The 17,986-nt window shown below is 38.2% G+C and overlaps 1 protein-coding gene and 1 long non-coding RNA gene across 2 annotated transcripts; both read right to left on the bottom strand.

Annotated features, from left to right (window-relative positions):
- Window positions 1-10,873: 10,873 nt before the first annotated feature.
- On the bottom strand, window positions 10,874-12,644 carry LOC136282652 (probable serine/threonine-protein kinase DDB_G0267514). The gene is made up of 2 exons (XM_066170330.1): window positions 12,546-12,644; window positions 10,874-11,560 (listed from the first exon to the last, which is right to left on the bottom strand). The coding sequence occupies exons 1-2, from the start codon at window positions 12,642-12,644 to the stop codon at window positions 10,874-10,876; spliced, it is 786 nt and encodes a 261-aa protein (XP_066026427.1).
- Window positions 12,645-15,203: 2,559 nt separating this feature from the next.
- LOC136282716 (uncharacterized) lies at window positions 15,204-17,128 on the bottom strand. The gene is made up of 4 exons (XR_010718385.1): window positions 17,019-17,128; window positions 16,278-16,415; window positions 16,111-16,170; window positions 15,204-15,257 (listed from the first exon to the last, which is right to left on the bottom strand). It is a non-coding gene; the product is annotated as an uncharacterized lncRNA (long non-coding RNA).
- Window positions 17,129-17,986: the final 858 nt, after the last annotated feature.

Below are 17,986 nucleotides of genomic sequence, written 5' to 3'. Positions count from 1 at the left end.
ATAGAATAGCCAAGCATTAAAGAATCTGCTTAACAGTACTTTGAGCAATTTGTGGTGACATTAATTGACGCAACCTTTAGTTTTGGTTTTCCCCAGTCTTCTAAACGCCGAACGACTCCGCATTGCAGCAGCACTCTTTCCCCAAGAAATTAATAAGAATTGAAGATAGACTGAACCATGGATCAAATTTGAAAATAATCAATCCTTGAGACTAAACAAGTCATAACTATCTTTAATTTAAGTCTCTAATTTTTCCTAAATCCCCTGATGGGTGGGCAACCACGAAACAGGACTGTAAGGATGAACTTTTAGTTTATTTGTCTTCTTCCTCCCACAATATATATATATATATATATATATATATATATATATATATATATATATATATATATATATATATATATTATTATATATTTATATTTATATTATTTATATAACAGAATCTCCTACCTCGCCAAAGCCTCCTTCCCCAAGTTTCTTAACTTCAAATAGGTCCTGGAAATCAACGTTGTCCAAATCTTCCACTCTTCGCATTTTGGTAGGATAATCGGACATCTCCTGACTTTTTCTTTTTCTACGGATCTTTGCACAGAGCAAAATGGAAAAAATTAATTGATTTCATTGGTGCATTGCAAGGAATGGTGATACCGGTGGCTTAAGTTTTGCATGGGAACGCTCTGCATTCATGGCTAAACCCTTAGCCTTTAATACTGATAAATTTATCAAATGTTACAGAAACACAGCCAATCAGATGGCTAGAAAGGTGCTTAATTATTTTATATAGTCTGAGAAAATGAGACAAAAATAAAGAGTACACGGAAGTGTCCGCGTCAGCTGGCAATGTCAACTTCAAATCTCGTTAGATTATATCACACGTGAGCCGCACGTGATTACGAAATAAGAAATTAAGGGGGGAGAAGATTGAAGTTTGAAATGTTGAATTTAAAACTAATTAAAGCATTGTATAATATAGTCACTTGCTTTGCATAAGCATTATTATGAAAAGTTGTCTGAATTACTATATTCTGACTACACTCAGACGAGTTATTCAATTAATGTGAAAAGTTTATTTAGGATGAGTCAGCCAGTCTTGTAGTATAAGCATCCTAAAATGATCTTAACATTTGTACACCGAAAACCAAGGGTTCTACAAAAAGAACCTGTGCCACGCCAGATACGACAAACAGCAGCACAATACCCCAGGAAAGGGTAAACTAACCTGGTTACGCTGCCAATCAGAGAGAAAAGTTAATGAATGTCGTAATATTTTACAGGGATTTGAAAAAAGAAAAGCATATTAATACAAAAGGAAAAAAAAAAGAAAGTGGTCAAACATAATACTGACCGACCAACAATGACTTCATTTTCCCATGAAACGCTTAAATAATCCGAAACTTCCATGATGCCACGCGGACCTCTTCAACGTGCCATCAGAATATTAATTTCTGATGGCACGTTCCCATGTCACTCAAACGTCATAAATTACATTTTTTCACGCTTTTCATTTATAAGTAATCAAATGATTGCTTGTTCAATTTGGAATAAACGAGCACTCGTTATTTTTCCAAAGACAAAAAATTCACCCCCCTTGCGGTCAATTTTTTTGGGTCTTTGGGATGTTTAAAAATGCAGAAGTTGAACACGGACTACAGATGAAATAAGTAAAATTTAGATCACTAAGGCTAAAAATTATTACCCTTCGTCTAGTTCTGTACTCTCTCCAAGCTTTCGGTATTAGTTTGGTTGCTTTGAGCTGTCAGGAGAAAAGAAGTAATTATATACTGATAAAGTTTAATTGTGTAGATAAACCAGTATGATCTCAATACTGCATTGTTTTTTTCACGTTTGTTATTTATTAGTAACAAAATCAATCATTTTTTTCTTCTTCAATCTGGAATAAATAAGCACTCGTAATTTTTTTCAACACAAAAGATTCACTCCCTTTACGGTCAATATTTTTTGGTCTTTGGGATGTTTAGAAATGTAGAAGTTGAAAACGGACTACAGATTAAATAAGTAAACTTTAGATCACTGAGGCTAAAAATTATTACCCTTCGTCTAGTTTGGTAGTCTCTCCAAGCTTGCTGTATTAATTTGGTTGCTTTGATCTGTTAGGAGAAAAGCAGTACTTATATAGTGATGAAGTTTAATTGTGTAGATAATCCAGGATGATATCAATTCACGTTTGTCATTTTTTAGTAATAAAATCATTTGTTTTTTTTCTTGTCCAATCTGGAATAAATAAGCACTAGCAATTTTTTCAAAGACAAAAAATTCTCTCCCCTTACAGTCAATTTTTTGTGTTTGTGATTAAAAATGTAGAAGTTGAACACGGACTACAGATAAAATATGAAAAATACAGAATACTATGGCTAAAAATTATTACCCTCCTCGTTCTTCGATGCTTTCTCCAAGCTTTCTGAATTAATTTGACGGCCTCAATCTGTCAGGAGAAAAGCATTATTTGTATACTGATAAGTAGTTAGATACTGATGATAATTGTGAATCCATTTCCCTGATAATGCCATGGAGTCCAAAGGGAACAAATAATGTCTTTTAGAAAGAATCTCATCTTGTTGGATCGGATTACAGCTAAAATCGCCGAGAAAGTCTTAAAAATAATGAAACTTGCAGTTAAGATTTAAAAGACGTGCCGCCTTTTGAATCTTAACGGCACATTTATTCTGCCAAGTAAACAACAATTTTGATAATGTCAGCATAAAATATCAGGGTCTTAAAGTCGTCACGCCATGTTGAATTACATAATAGAGCTCTACTTTCTACGAAAAGCCTCTTCTGCAGTCATCCGTCTACAACGGTTACCTCCGTACACCGGCTACCTTCCTAGAAATGACCACCTCCTCAGAAGGGCCACCTCTCTACACAGGACACCTTCCCATGAACCGCTTCTTTCTTACAACAGCCACCCCCTCACAATGACACAGCAACTAAAGCGCGTCCCAACTGCAACGAGACTCTTCTTTCCTCAAGGCCCGATTTAGAAAAATATTTGTTGCTGAGAACCCTGTCAGCTTTATATCACTAAAGAGTGGATGAAATGTTTACAATACCTAATTAAGGGACGCTATGAAAAATGATTTAACCTCTGTACCTTGCTGGTTCAGTCTCGGTTAGGATGTTTTCCACAAGCATCACTGTTTGTTTGTTTGTTAGTTTATTTTGTTTTGTTTTTTCTAATCTATTTATTTTCATTGTGTTTGTAATAAGATGTCACCATAAGCACGTTTGAAGAGTTGGAAAGTTGAAGCTTAGTGTACATGGAGTGAAATATCTCACTCTCGATTTGGATTTCCTTTAAAAAAGCGAATTCACTGTAAACTACTTGAAAGAAAATTTTTGATGTTAACTTTTGGTCCCCCCTTCCCTTTTTATTTTAAAATAACCCCGCCATTTTTTCAAATGAAATCGCTCCATAAAATTAAATGATTGAATTTAACCATGTTTAGCTGTGATCATACTGTCATTACTACATCAAATTACCTGAAGTTCAAGTCTTTTTAATTTTAGTCGACGCCAAGCCCGTTGAATTATGGACGCGCATTCATTCTGCAAAGAGGACAAATATTATGATATCCATAGTTAAATTGAGCATCTAAAATATCCGTGATTATTGCCTAAAATTCCCAGTTTCATCATCTTAAAACTTCATATTCTGTTTATGTAGATATCAAAGGTCTATTTTTTTCCTGTGGAACCGCTGCGGCCAACGTTTTCTCCTTATAACGGGAACTTTCTCAACAACGATTAACTTTTAACAAACGCCACATTCTAACAATGCCCTCGTGTCAAAAACAACAACCACCTCACAACGCCCACCTCCTTATGACGGCAACCTTTTCACGACGTTTCGGTAACTTGAGTGCGTCTAAACAGCCGATTCAAAATCCCGACTGATGGGGGGTGTAACAAGATGTGTTTTCAAAGGCAAAAAATTCTCTCCCCTTGCAGTCAATTTTCTTGGTCTATGTGGAGGATTAAAAATGTAGAAGTTGAACACGGACTACAGATAAAATATGAAAAATATAGAAAACTATGGCTAAAAATTATTACCCTCCTCGTTCTTCGATGCTTTCTCCAAGCTCTCTGTATCAATTTGACAGCCTTGTTCTGTCAGGAGAAAAGCAGTAATTATACACTGATAAGTAATTATATGCTGATGATAATTGTGAATCCATTCCCCTGGTAAGGCCATGGAGTCGAAAGGGAGCAAATAATGCCTTTTAGAAAGAATCTCATCTTGTTGGATCAGACTACGACTAAAATCGCCGAGAAAGTTAAAAGATAAAACTTGCCATCTAACACTGTACCAACCGCTATTACTATCTCCTAGTACCCTGAGTTTGAGCTCTTCTTATTTTAATCTTTTCAATTTATGGCGGCAAATTTGCAGTATAAATGTATATTCAATGAAGATGAAAAAGACGTGACGCCTTTTGAATCTTAACGGCACATTTATTCTGCAAAGTAAACAAAAAGTTTGACTGTGATCATACTGTTATTACTATAACAAACTACCTGAAATTCAAGTCTTCTTAACTTTAGTCGACGCCAAGCCCGTTGAATTATGGACGCGCATTCATTCTGCAAAGAGAACAAACATTATGATATCAACAGTTAACATGAGCAACTAAAACATCCATGATCATCGCATAAACTTCCAGTGTCATCATCTTAAAAACTTCATATTTCTGTTGATGTAGATATCAAAGGTCTGTTTTTTTCTATGGAACCGCTGCGGCCAACGTTTTGAAAATGGTCTTCTCCCCACAAGGGGAACTTCCTCAACAACAATTAACTTTTAACAAACGCCATATTCTAACAATGCCCTCGTCTCAAGAGCAACATCCACCTCACAACGCCCACCTCCTTATGACGGCAACCTTTTCACAACGTTTCGGCAACTTGAGTGCGTCCAAACAGCCGATTCAAAAACCCGACTGACGGGGGGTGTAACAAGATGTGTTTACAAAAAATTCTCTCCCCTTACAGTTAATATTTTTGGTCTATGTGGAGGATTAAAAAAGTAGAAGTTGAACACGGACTACAGATAAAGGATGAGAAATACAGAATGTTATGGCTAAAAATTATTACCCTCTTCGTTCTTCGATGCTCTCTCCAAGCTCTCTGAATTAATTTGACGGCCTCAATCTGTCAGGAGGAAAACAGTAATTATAAACCGATAAGTAATTTTATTCTGATGATAATTGTGAATCCATTTCCCTGATAAGGCCATGGAGTCGAAAGGGAACAAATAATGCCTTTTAGAAAGAATCTCATCTTGTTGGATCGGATTGCAACTAAAATCGCCGAGAAAGTTAAATAATGAAACTTGCAGTTAAGATTTAAAAGACGTGACGCCTTTTGAATCTAAACGGCACATTTATTCTGTAAAGTAAACAACAATTTTCATAATGTCAGCATAGAATATCAGCATCTTAAAGTCGTCACGCCATGTTGGAGTACATAATAGAGGTCTACTTTCTACGAAAAGTCTCTTCGGCAGTCATCCGCCCACAACGGTCACCTCCGTACACTGGCTGCCTTCCTAGAGATGACCACCTCCTCAGAAGGGCCACCTCTCTACACAGAACACCTTCCCATGAACCGCCTCTTTCTTACAACAGCCACCCCCTCACAATGACACAGCAACTAAAGCGTGTCTCAACTGCAACGACACTCTTCTTTTGTCAAGGCCCAATTTAGAAAAATATTTGTAACTGGGAACCTTGTCGGCTTTATATCACTAAAGAGTGGATGAAATGTCTACAATACTTAATTAAGGGAGGCTATGAAATATGATTTAACTTCTGTACCTTGCTGGTTTAGTCTCGATTACGATGTTTTTCACAAGCATCACTGTTTGTTTGTTTGTTTGTTTGTTCGTTTTGTTTAGTTTTTTCTAATCTATTTATTTTCATTGTGATTGTGATGAGATGTCACCATAAGCACGTTTGAAGAGTTGTAAAGTTGAAGCCCAGTGTACATGGAGTGAAATATCCCACTCTCGATTTGGATTTCCTTTAAAAAAGCGAATTCATTGTAAACTACTTGAAAGAAAATTTTTGATGTTAACTTTTGGAACCCCCCTGCCTTTTTATTTTAAAATAATCCCACCATTTTATACAACTGAAATCGCTCCATAAAATTAAATGATTGAATTTACCATGTATAACTGTGATTATACTGTTATTACTATACAAATTACCTGAAGTTCAAGTCTTTTTAACTTTAGTCGACGCCAAGCCTGTTGAATTATGAACGCGCATTTATTCTGCAAAGAGAACAAACATTATGATATCAACAGTTAATATGAGCAACTAAAATATCCCTGATCATCGCATAAACTTCCAGTTTCATCATCTTAAAAACTTCATATTCTGTTCATGTTGATATCAACGGTCTATTTTTTTCTGTGGAACTGCTGCGCCCAACGTTTTGAAATCGGTCTTCTCCCTACAACGGGAACTTTCTCAACAACGATTAACTTTTAACAAACGCCACATTCCAGCAATGTCTTTCTCTCAAGAGTAACATCCACCTCCCAACGCCCACCTCCTTATGACGGCAACCTTTTCACAACGTTTCGGTAACTTGAGTGCGTCCAAACAGCCGATTCAAAAACCCGACTGACGGAGGGTGTAACAAGATGTGTGACAACTCGAGCAAATAGACAGTCCCTGACAGCTTTATTTCACTTAGAAAGTTACAAGTAAACTACAACTTAATTTCCTCAAGGAAGATATTCCATTTAAAAACGTTTAAAGCATATGACACTAGTTGACAAGTTAGCAGCTTTTAAAAACACTGCTGCGCCGCTTCGGTGGGTGAGTAAAACAAAGGTTTTATCATTCAAAGTTTTTTCATTTGTGATATATTGGACAAAGATTGATTAGATTTTCAAAGAGTCTGAAATATTAGAGCTCTAAAGTCAACCATATAGGCTTCGAACCCGTTCGGAATTAACGTTGCAGCTCTAATTTGTCAGGAGAGAAACGGAATCATGTACTTGTTATTTATTATCTGTTCTACTTTCAGAAATGTCCTCTCCTTTTTATAATGGGTGTTGTCCAAACCTTGACAACTGAAAAAAAAGTAAACTAAAGACTTGCTCGATTTGTTTTTTTTTTTCCCATTCGATTTGTTTTTTTTTCCCATCATGGTGTGATTCTTATCTTCTCTTGACAATTTTCATAGTTTATTTTCTTCTTTGAAAAATACAATTAAAGAAAATCTTTTTGCATTAGTACCTCTGAAATTGAATATGGCCCAAATAAATAGTTCTGATGAAACTTTTAAATTTTGTTTTGTTGGGGTTTGGAGTTTTCGATAATTATGCCGGGCCCGCTCTACGCAGTTCAGTTGTTAGCATGTAATCCTTCCTCATCAGAAGCTTTAAAAAATAATAATAATAATAATAATCAATCTGCTAAGTTGACACGGCATTACAAAGAAATCAGAATACCTGTCTTTTCTGTTCTCTATCTTTCTTGCGGGCTTCCTCTTCAAAACTGAAAAAAAGAAATGTTAGCGTCACAATGACGACTACCATTAATACTTGGTCGCAACACAAGTTTTGCAAAAATAAAGCCTTGTTCTTTCCATTTATTTAGTGCATTAAGATGTTAAATACCTTGAGCCTGCCTCAAACACATACTTTGAACTTAAACTCTTGAATGTTCACATTAATGTCGGGTAGCTAGTGAAGCAATTTAATAGTTTGATAAATCAAGCCGCACAATCGGTCTGTAAAAGTTTTCCGTTGTTTATTTACAAACTTAAAACTTTTATCGAAATTGGACTGAATGATTAAAGACCTACCTTTCTTTGCATTCAGTTTCTGACCTCTGCCAAAAATAGTCCCTGAAACATGCGAATGTAAAAAAACTTATCCAAGACGTTACAAAACCATCTTGGCCTTTGTAATGTTTTCCCCGAGTCTGCTTTATGATCAGAGTGCGTCATAATAGCAGCTTTTTCTTTTAAGCGCGCGCTAGAAACAGAAATTCATGAAGAATTACATTTAAAGTAATATTAACGCGAGAACCTCCCTAGTTAAATGTGTGTCTACTGACTTATAACCATGGAATATTCCGGTGAACTCCTAGAAATACAAAAACTAGTTTTGAGTGGAATTTTTGATCAAATATTCTCAACAGTTACCTCTTTCCCGATCACGATATTCATCGATTACAAAATTCTATGCCTTCTTTTTGTGAAATTCCGGCTTTTGGTACAATTTTGTTGATAGGGCATTGGAAATACAAATAATATTCTCGGTTTCAACGATAAATATTTAATTGTTTTATAGGTTCATGTCAAAAAGAAGATTTATGATTCCTCAAAAAATTTGATTTTAACACCTGTTCTGCGAAGACGCCAATGGCCGTGAAGAAACCGTTTCATCATAATTTTTTTTTGAGATACAAAGCACTGTAGTTGGGAAATGTACCTAAACGACCCTTAACTAGTGAAACCTGAAGAGGACTAAACCGTGAAGCTCCCTGCCCTCCCATCACAACAACAATACAAAAAAGTCCCAGAGTCTTTCAGTGTTTCGGGCCACATAATTTTTCGCTTTGACTTGTCAGGAAACGCAATTCGAGTAAAGAGAGTTAACTTGTATGAAAGTTTCCACGACAAAGGTTACGCGGGGTCGGAAAAAGAGCTTCGATAGTCTTTGAGATGAATAATCACGAGTACGAGATTAACGCTTTATGGTCTTATTTAGTGTAAGGAAGTGAAATGCTGGTTGTCGATCTTCTGTTTTATTCTGTTCTCACCCAACCATATGCAAAATACTCCACTAACAGGCTATTAATAAGAATTGCATTATTCAACAGTTTCAAAGTTGCACTCGTGTCTGAGGTGTATCCAGTGCAAAGAGGTCTGTGAGGCGTTGCTTGCTTTAAAGTGGTCATACAGAGATTTTAATGCATATTAGACTTTTCCTGTAACCAAATAAAGGGGAAAGTAGGAAAAGAAAGACGAAGGAGAGAAAAGGGTTGGTTACAAAGCCAGGAGAAGGAGAAAAAGCCAAGACCTCCTATTACATAGAATTTGACCCACATTGTACACATCAAGGCACCTCAATTGAATTTTCTTTACACCAAAACAGATGAGACGTTTCTATGCTTTCTATTCTTCCCACTTCTGACCTGTCTCTCTCTCTTCTACCTCAGCTGATGAAAAGAAGACAGACCCTGAGAACAAGGTTGGAAAGATTGTATTTAAAGAAAACTGGCCAAGCCAGCAGTTCTTTATTATTTTATTCCACGCAATGAATGGAAATAAGAATCAGAAACCACTCTGGTTTAAATGGTCGAGCTAGCGCGCTTGCCCCGACACCCGTCATATGCTTGCCAGTCTCTTCAGGGCATTTTTACCTCATCTTCAAAGCATGAGACCATGACAATGAACTCTCTGTAACTTTCACTGTTGATTATTTTCATCGCCGTTCTGCAAGGGCTGATCACTACTTTTTTCTTTGGTACTATGGCTGCATGAAAAGCGTCCTCTGCCGCTTTTGGCTTCTACTCTTGCGAAGCCATTCTTGGACAACAATTCCCACATCATCACGGAACATTTCGGCCGCAAAGTACGGTTTGCATCTACGGCATCGTTTTCTTGCTCCTCTATGGACGGAGTAGGAGTCCTGAGTTTTCTTCCTGTTGAATTTCTTCTGTGAGTCTTTCATTCCGGTTCACTCACTTTACGATTTGTATCTTCCCTCGGGATTTCTGTCACCCGTTCCGCCGAAAGTTCGCATACCGGGCATAATCCGTCCTGTCTTAATCCTTTCCCGGTGCTTATGACGTATCCTTGCTCAGTGCCGCTGGGACCAGGGGAATTGATAAGGGTCAGACTACGTGTTTCATCAAAATGATGAAACCGAGTGAGTAGATGTCCTGTTTCCAAATCAAATATCATTATGTGGCCACTCGCAATGCCCACCCAAATAGAGTCACTCGTGGGCTCCACGCAGGTAATACACGCAACTGCGTCATCGTGATCTTTGTGTGACTCAGATTCCGCAACGAGACTCCTAAGAACAACTGCGCAGTCAACGCTGAAGTGGTTCTGCCTGTTTTCTTAATCCCATTTGCTGAGTACGGACCTGCACGCGGACAAAACGCTTTTTTCGTCACGAGAAACCTTTAGAAAGGAGATTTGCGTTTGTGGGTTGTTCTCCAGTCCCTCAGGGCCACCGTACCATACGGCGTCGATGTGGAAAGCCTCCATTTCGCCTGGTTTCGTTAATTATCTGTAAATGAATCGGCTCGTGGACAGCTTATCCTGTGCTGCTGTGAGTACCAGAATTCGGTGGCGTCCAACATTGAAGCTGTGAAAAGCACGTTTCCTGAAGATCTTCTTCATATCTGTTTCCAAGATACAATGCACATTTCCATCGTGAATTCCAGGATACACGTACTCATCGTTTGATGCGACGCAGCTAACTGGTTGGTCGAATCTCATGGATGCCACGTACTTGTAACGCGACTCACTCCAAGTGTAGTAAGCGTTGACCAAGGCAAACTCTCCACGGGCAGCGATTAAAACGAAAGGTGCCATAATATGCATGTACTAGATCTGAAACAAGAGACGCTGCTCTTGATAGGTTTCAATTGAGAAAGAAAACTTCATGCTGAGTGTGCGACCATCGTAGACAAAAATTTGGTTGCCTGTGTGGTCATCACAAGCTAACCACAGATCAAGGGAATCTTGCACGAGACAAGCATGACGCACAGACTGAGGGGATAAGCTGCTTGGCTATCAAACACTGGAACGTGGGATGACAGACTTGCTCGGTTATTTTAGCGGTCGTCGGTCTCTTGGTCGGCTTACCCGACCAGCATCAAAGCATAATCTCGGTAAGCGTCGGAAAGCCGAAAGTCGCTACCGGAACGTGTTTCCACTGCGGACGCTCTCCAGCAATTACAGTCAGGTTGATTTTTGCACCTAAATCGTATCCGGTGAACGGAATTAAGCGGGTGATAATTCGGTAAAGGAGGATCGCATACGAATATACGTCTACTTGAAAGGTGTATTCCTCTTTGTTTGCTGATCCCAACATCTCAGGTGCATGGTTACCGGGAGATCCAGCGCATGAGATCAACCCAGTCGAAGTCGCGAAGTTCGCCCTGCAAAAATCAATGAGCTTGACGTGAAGATCAGCGTGTTCCTCCAAGGACCAAACAAGGACGTTTTCTGGTTTTAAGTCTCTATAGATGACATCTATCCCATGAAGGAATCTCAGTGCGTCTGCAACTTGATATGCATTCCGAAAGAGGACAATGCGATCAAGCAACTTTGGGCTGAATAAGATCTCGGTGAGAGCCCCGCGCTCTGCTAGTTCCAGCACAAGGCACAAGGAGCATAAAGACACACTGATGATGTTGGTAAGGAAAGGATGCTGTCGTACACGAAGCAGCGCATTCAGTTCCTTGCGCACCTCGCGGTAATGTCTGAAGGGTTCGGATTCATCACTTTTAATGTAGAACTTGATGGCGACTGCCTGTCCTCGGCATTCCCCGCGAACGACCTGAGAGATAAGAAGACTATATCAACAATTTTGGCCTTTGTTTTACATTTCCTGTTTGAGTTTTTCTTGCGATACTTGCTGAGAGAGCTTGAAGGTATATCCTTACCTGGGGATCTTACTAAAGGCCGGTTGATGGCGGTCTACTGCCGTCTATTAGGCATGCTTCCAGAAACCCATAGAGGAATAACTTCTTACTGACCGAGTGCGAAGGTCGCACTAAGGAATATTGGCACGAGGTCCGTGCGAAACTGACCCAAGACCAATATTCCCCAGTGCAGCTCGAGCAAGTGAGGTAAATAAGTAGCTTACTATATGGCACTCGGGCCAAACTTATTTACTTTAAATTTCCCAGCTTTCGCGACGAAAAAGACATGGCTTATGACCGTTTCCGTGGAAACGGTCCGTATGGCAAAATTCCGACCAAGTAAGAGCTAATCAGGAAGCTTGGATTCAGCTCAGGACTACCTTGCCATACAATAAAGGGGCCTTATAGCCTCTCTTTCAGGTGCAGACTCCTGTTACACCATTCGTAGTCGCCTAACCCTAACCCTATGGAAAAATTCATCAAGGCCGTCTCATACTGTGAAAAAATCCTTAACTGCGAGGAAATTAACAACGAGCCTGCTATAAGCGAGCCAGGGCGGAGCTAACGGCAAAAAAACAAAACAAAATAAAAGCAAACCGAGAATGAGTGGTGGAAAAATAGCTCGAGGTCTTAGAACGGACGCCTAGTTTCATGGGAAAAAGGAAAGTTCGTAGCAGAGGATTTGTTACTTTCCTGTTCGCCCTTATCACGATAAATTCGCAAAAAAGACAGAAGATAATAAGTTTACCCCCATCCACATCAGTTCGATTCTAAATTTTAAACTTGTTTCATTGTTGCAAATAAAGTTTCTTTCCACCGAAACCATAATAAATTGCATTAACACGCAAATTTCACACCAGTGATAAAAAGACCGGTACAATGTAATGGAGAAACAGATACCTTTCCAAAGCCTCCACTTCCCAGGATACTCGAGTCGGCGTCCTTATACCTAACGCCTTCGTGCGACAACAATAAGTCAGGATCTACGTCATGAAACATTATATCAGGTGCAACCTTGTGAAGATCAACTTCCCAGCTCGGGTGATTGCTGTTCTAATCTGTTGTCACAGTGCACGTGGGGAGGTCATTGCCGAGGGTGTGGTCGGCATCGCCCGAACATTCTTGGGTGCTGGCGCTAGATCTGTCGTGGCCTTGTAGACGATAGGTGACGAGGGAACCCTGGAGTTCATGAGTTTCTTCTACGATGCCCTTGTTAAGGGCAAGAAGGCAAGTGAAGCTCTCAATCAGGCCGTGAAGTGTATGAGAGATTCTGAAACCTTCAAGGAGGAGAAGTACTGGGCGCCATTTGTACTCATTAGTGACGACGTCAAACTTGATTTCAAGGACATTTAGTTGCCGACCCATGTAATTACTCTTTTCATAACATTTACGCAATGCAAAGTAACTTTAAATCCAAATTATAGAAATATATTTGATCATAAATGCTTTTGTTGTTCTCTTGCTGTGTAGAGTTTAGGAGTTTCTTTTTTCCTGAAGAAATTGAGATGCTTTAAAATTGATTGGACACAGACTTTTTCTTCTATAATTTGATAGGAGTAAAACCTAAATTTCTGCTATAATAATTGTTGGGCAGTTTATCGTTTCATGTCGTAAAGCCGAATGAAAAATTTTATGTGAACTCCACGATTCTCTCTAAATTATGCCTTTTTTACTTTTCAGTTAAGGCAGTGAATATGAAACCCAAGGAAGTAAAAAGTCGCTTGCAAACGTTGACATTTGGAACTGAAACCACAAGGCTACCTAGAAAATCTCTGTAAGAGTCCTCTATTAAAAGCAGGGAAAACCGAAAGAGCCTTCAAGAGCCCATACGGATTTTTTTTTTTTTTTAGTTGAATAAGTTGATTCTCTATTTGTCTTAAATACTCTTATGAGCTATTAGGATTTTGGACAAGCCGAAGAAAAAAGACTTTGTATTGTTTTGATCTTTAATGAATTGTTTGAAGTAGCTTAAAAGTAATTTTTTTTAATCAGTGATGTCTTGAAATCATTATCACATTTTTTATCTAACATGAATGAGGTTGTTATCTGTAAACAAGTTTTTAGGTGTTACATTTACGTTCAAGTTGATACACCTTTAAAACGTTTTCCCAAAATAATTTTACAATTGTTTTTTTTCTGAATCGGTTTTTGCCTTAAGGTTTATATAAAGCTATTGTAGCCATATAAATGTATCAAGATTTCCATAGAAATTTAAGCAAAGCTTGGAGATACTAAGCACTGTAGTTGAAGGTAGCTTTAACCAGCGGAACCTGAAATAGACCAAACAGTAAAAATTGTCCATCACAACAACAACAACAACAAATATTTCAGTGTTTAAGGTCCCAACATTTTTTTGGGTTGATTTGCTACGAACCTGTATTAGTTAGGGTTCATTCGAGTGAGAAGGTAAACTTGTCCGAAATTAATACTAACAAGTTTATCCTCGTTTACTTGAATCAACCCTCAGACCCACCTACCCAAGTGAGTCTGCGAAAGGGGTTTGAAAGTCTCTGAAATCCACTTTCGTGAGCGCAAAATAATTGCATGGGGATAAATACAAGCTTTCGATTTTCGTGGAATTTAAGTTCGTCGTTTCTTCTTGTTGGACCACAGTGTATGTCGCGGGGTCGGTGGCAAGTAGCCAACTTATTTTCAAACTATTGTCACAGAGACAAATATTTATTTTCTAGTCTATGAATTCTCGCAAGAAAACGCTTGAACGAAGAGAAGTCTAATTTTACGTTAGCCATTACGCGCAATAACCGCTGATTCATGGCACACAACTCGTTCTCAAGCACCTCAAGCAAGACGCGTAGCTGTTTTCAGGGAAAAATGTTGTTATGCTTTCGCCAATTTCGCCTGCCCACTATTTGCTTGTCTCAACTGATCGGCAGCTTGACACACGCTGGATAAGAAGAAGTCCCTGTTATTAGCAGCAACTTGATTTTACTCTACGTTCCAAGGCTTCCTGTTTTTAAAGTTTCTCAAGGGAGTTGTTATTTGCCATAAGTTTTGATTGGAGAAGGAGAATCTCACGTAATGGATAGTTATTGGTGTGACAAACAAACAAGACACACATATTGATAAGTTCGATGGAAAGTATCTTTTATTAAGTTCAGTTGAACATCTGAAAAGAAGAAAAAAAACTTTCTATGAGTTACCACAAGCTAAAGCTACGGTTAGCTTTCAATAATCAATGCAGTTTTTGTTACGAACATTATGATTATTTCATGCGTATTTCACTCATTCATCAGTCGTCGCTCGTTCAATTTTGAAATCACGCGTGTGATTTCACAACAAACTGCACTCAGTCAGTTGATTTTCATTAAAAACTTTCCTTGCCAGTGCAATAGGAAACTTACAGAGAACGATGTGGAAAATATACAAACTGACTCAGTTAGGGTGTGAGAGGTGAAACACTTGAGCTACTCATTGGAAAACAGGTCGGTTTATGTACAATATAAGACTATTTTTGCATCCATACAGAACCAGTGAAGATGCATTTGTTTCAATAAAATTGCTTTTCACTTACATTGATAAGTTCACATCTTTTTTGACATAGGTTTGAAAAACCCCCAAACTCAGTGGTAATTAATTTGAAAGAGCGTCATCCTAGAACATGATAAAAAGACAAATTCGAAAATGTATTGATTTAACAACGAGATAAACAAATGAGTTATTGGATGGGTTGATGAACTATGAGTGTGTGAAATAACTTAAAGGCAAATATTCCAACCACAGCTCGAACGTTGTAGTTCTTTGTGAACTTTGGTACGCATGTTGTATGGTATTTCTGTAGAACGTGGCGTATGTTTGTTTCGGTTCGTTTGTATTTGTTGCATATTGTCTTATGATGAATAGTAGACTTGTCATTGTTAGTTTTTTTGTTTTTAGGTGTTCGTCGGTAGGCAGAGCGTGTAAGCCAGGGAAAAGAGTAGGTGGCCACTTTCGCAACCGAACAATACAATGCTTATTTAGAGCTTTGCTATAGACACATTTTTTGGAACTGGCGATCGCGACTTTAAATTGGCAATGGCCACTTTAAACTGGATATTTACCACTTCTAATTCAAAGTGGTGATCGGCAGTTCAAAGTTGCACAAGGTTTGTTGCCAAGGAAACTTGCCCTACTTTCTCAACCAATCAAATAAAATACTTAAAGTTATTGCATGTGACTTGATCATCGTTGTTTTTCCGCGCTTCTGACCCGTAAAATTTATCACTTTACTTTTGGTTCTCATTTGTTTTCGTTTGATATTTTCATTGGTGCTTATTACCTTATCTATTTTTCTTTTGAAGCTTTGCCAAAAAGTTTTTTTTCGTAACACTTGTGGTGTCAAGTTGAGTCAAATTGAGCAGAGAAACAATTATTAAGGCTAATTATCGTTTCCAAAGAGCTTAAAAAAAGGGGCCCGGCTTTGAATATATTTTTGTTTTATCTTTTAATAAGAGAATTTTACACTTACCGCAATGATGATATTTGCATCGTCTGACAGTAAAGATGAAAATCCAGAGATGTAGTTAATCTATAAAGAAGTACAGAAGAAGCAATTTTCAGGAAGCACTGTTTGCCATGAAACCCTTACAGTAAAATGGACTGACTTTGGATCTAGTGACACTGATATCCGCATACCTCATTCTCTGCTGTCGTATTTACCGCGGATGGACCACATGCAATTGCGAGAGGTTCTGAAGACTGAAGACAGCTGAAGAACGGATGGTATTGGAAATTGTCAACGCCAAGCCTCACATCCGGGCATTTTTGGAGAAGCTGCTTATACAGAAATAAAAGATTTGTTTCGTTAAAATTGAAATACCTGACTTAAAAAATGAAGTGCACTATTTCCTCTACAGTGTTTGCCAAAAATATTAATTTAGAAATACTTTAAAAAGACTTGTTTAAACTTGTTGTGCAAATTACAGTGGGTCCTTCTAGTTCATCGCAAAAGTTTGTGATCCGCAAACCTCAATGATCTAATTTTTTATTTTGATTTCAGTTAATTTTGGTTCGTTCATAACCTTTATTTTAAATTTTGTTGAGTAAACACCTCAGGGTGTCAGTTACAGCTTGAAAAATTTGAAAATATTGATCTGTAAATTTCTTGTATTTTCTCTTAAGCCGGAATCTTGGAGATTTTTGTGTCAAATTTACCGAAGCAATTCTATGATTCCTCGCGCCACGTATGCATGTTAAATGCCAATGTTTTTAATCAAACTTAATTTTGCAGTGGGGCAGAAGGAGATCAATTGTCAGAGGTTATGTCTGATAATTTTGAGAAAATCGGTATCATTTAAAACAAAAGAGGACATTCTCCCTTGTCTTAGAAGAAAGTTATTTACTTCAATCGCATAACTTTGGATTTCGTTGGCTGACCTTGAAAAGGCAATCTCTGGTCTCTCTCCCAAGCCAATTGGGGATATCAGGCGTTGTGTAAACGATGTTTTCGAAAAGTTCTCTCTTGTCTTTACCATAAAACGGTAGCTGATAAGCAGAAAAATGAAAATATTTAATTAATCACTCCACGCCTTTCTAAACTATTGAAATGGGCTGATGATTTATATCAGAGTGGAAGTTTAATTGTCTTCCAAATCTCTCGGTGGTAAAATATTTCCAAACTCTTTGATTGTCCCTTTGATGGAATCTGTTCTGTGACCTTTAGGATATCTGAAGACTAAAACAGATCCCCTTTTCGGGTGGAGTCTCCCCTTACCATGTTTGCCATAGGCGGGTGTCCTATTCCCACGGGACGAAAGGTAATGGCAATTAATGATTACTTCATTGTCAAAAGTTTGATTCATAAGCATTTGTGTCCTTCCGAAGGGCGAGTTATTGTGTACAAATGTAAACATATTTGCAATGTGTGAGTTGTTGCAATATTATTTGTACAAACCTTGCCGGTCAGCATCAGGAATAAAGTCACGCCAAAGGACCACCAGTCCACAGAGTAAGTATAAGACTCTCCCATGATCATCTGTAACAGATTAAGTGGAGTTTATTGGCATTGCAAAAAGTGTATTAACAAATTCAACTGCGTGAGCTTGGTTGAAACATCAGTGTATTAACAAGGGCGCGGTCAGGATCGTGTAGTAGGGGGGTCTTTCTACTTTATTTGTTGTCCGAAACTGAGGGCAGAGAGGCATAAAAAATGTTTTTTATCGTAATTTTTCAGATTCTCGTGACAAGCAGAGAGGTTACCCACCCCTTTATTGTCGAGAAAATTGTTGGGTCTCGTTTGACAATGCCTTGATTTAAGATTGACCATAGCGGAAGATTATAGGAATACATTTTACCCTCAGAGAAGGAGGAGAAGAAAGAAGAACTTTCTTAAAAACCTAAAGAGA

Source organism: Pocillopora verrucosa, chromosome 7 (assembly GCF_036669915.1).
Source record: "Pocillopora verrucosa isolate sample1 chromosome 7, ASM3666991v2, whole genome shotgun sequence".
Classification (NCBI taxonomy): Eukaryota; Metazoa; Cnidaria; class Anthozoa; order Scleractinia; family Pocilloporidae; genus Pocillopora; species Pocillopora verrucosa.
Note: the sequence above shows the minus strand (reverse complement) of the source record. Positions and strands in the feature narration are given on the sequence as shown.

What these genes read in the sequence shown, in the direction of transcription:
- LOC136282652 (XM_066170330.1), bottom strand. Translation starts at nt 12,644, where the DNA reads ATGTTTCATGACGTAGATCCTGACTTATTGTTGTCGCACGAAGGCGTT. An exon ending in GAAGTGGAGGCTTTGGAAAG is followed by an intron (nt 11,561 to 12,545) that starts GTATCTGTTTCT and finishes CTTATCTCTCAG; the next exon opens with GTCGTTCGCGGGGAATGCCG.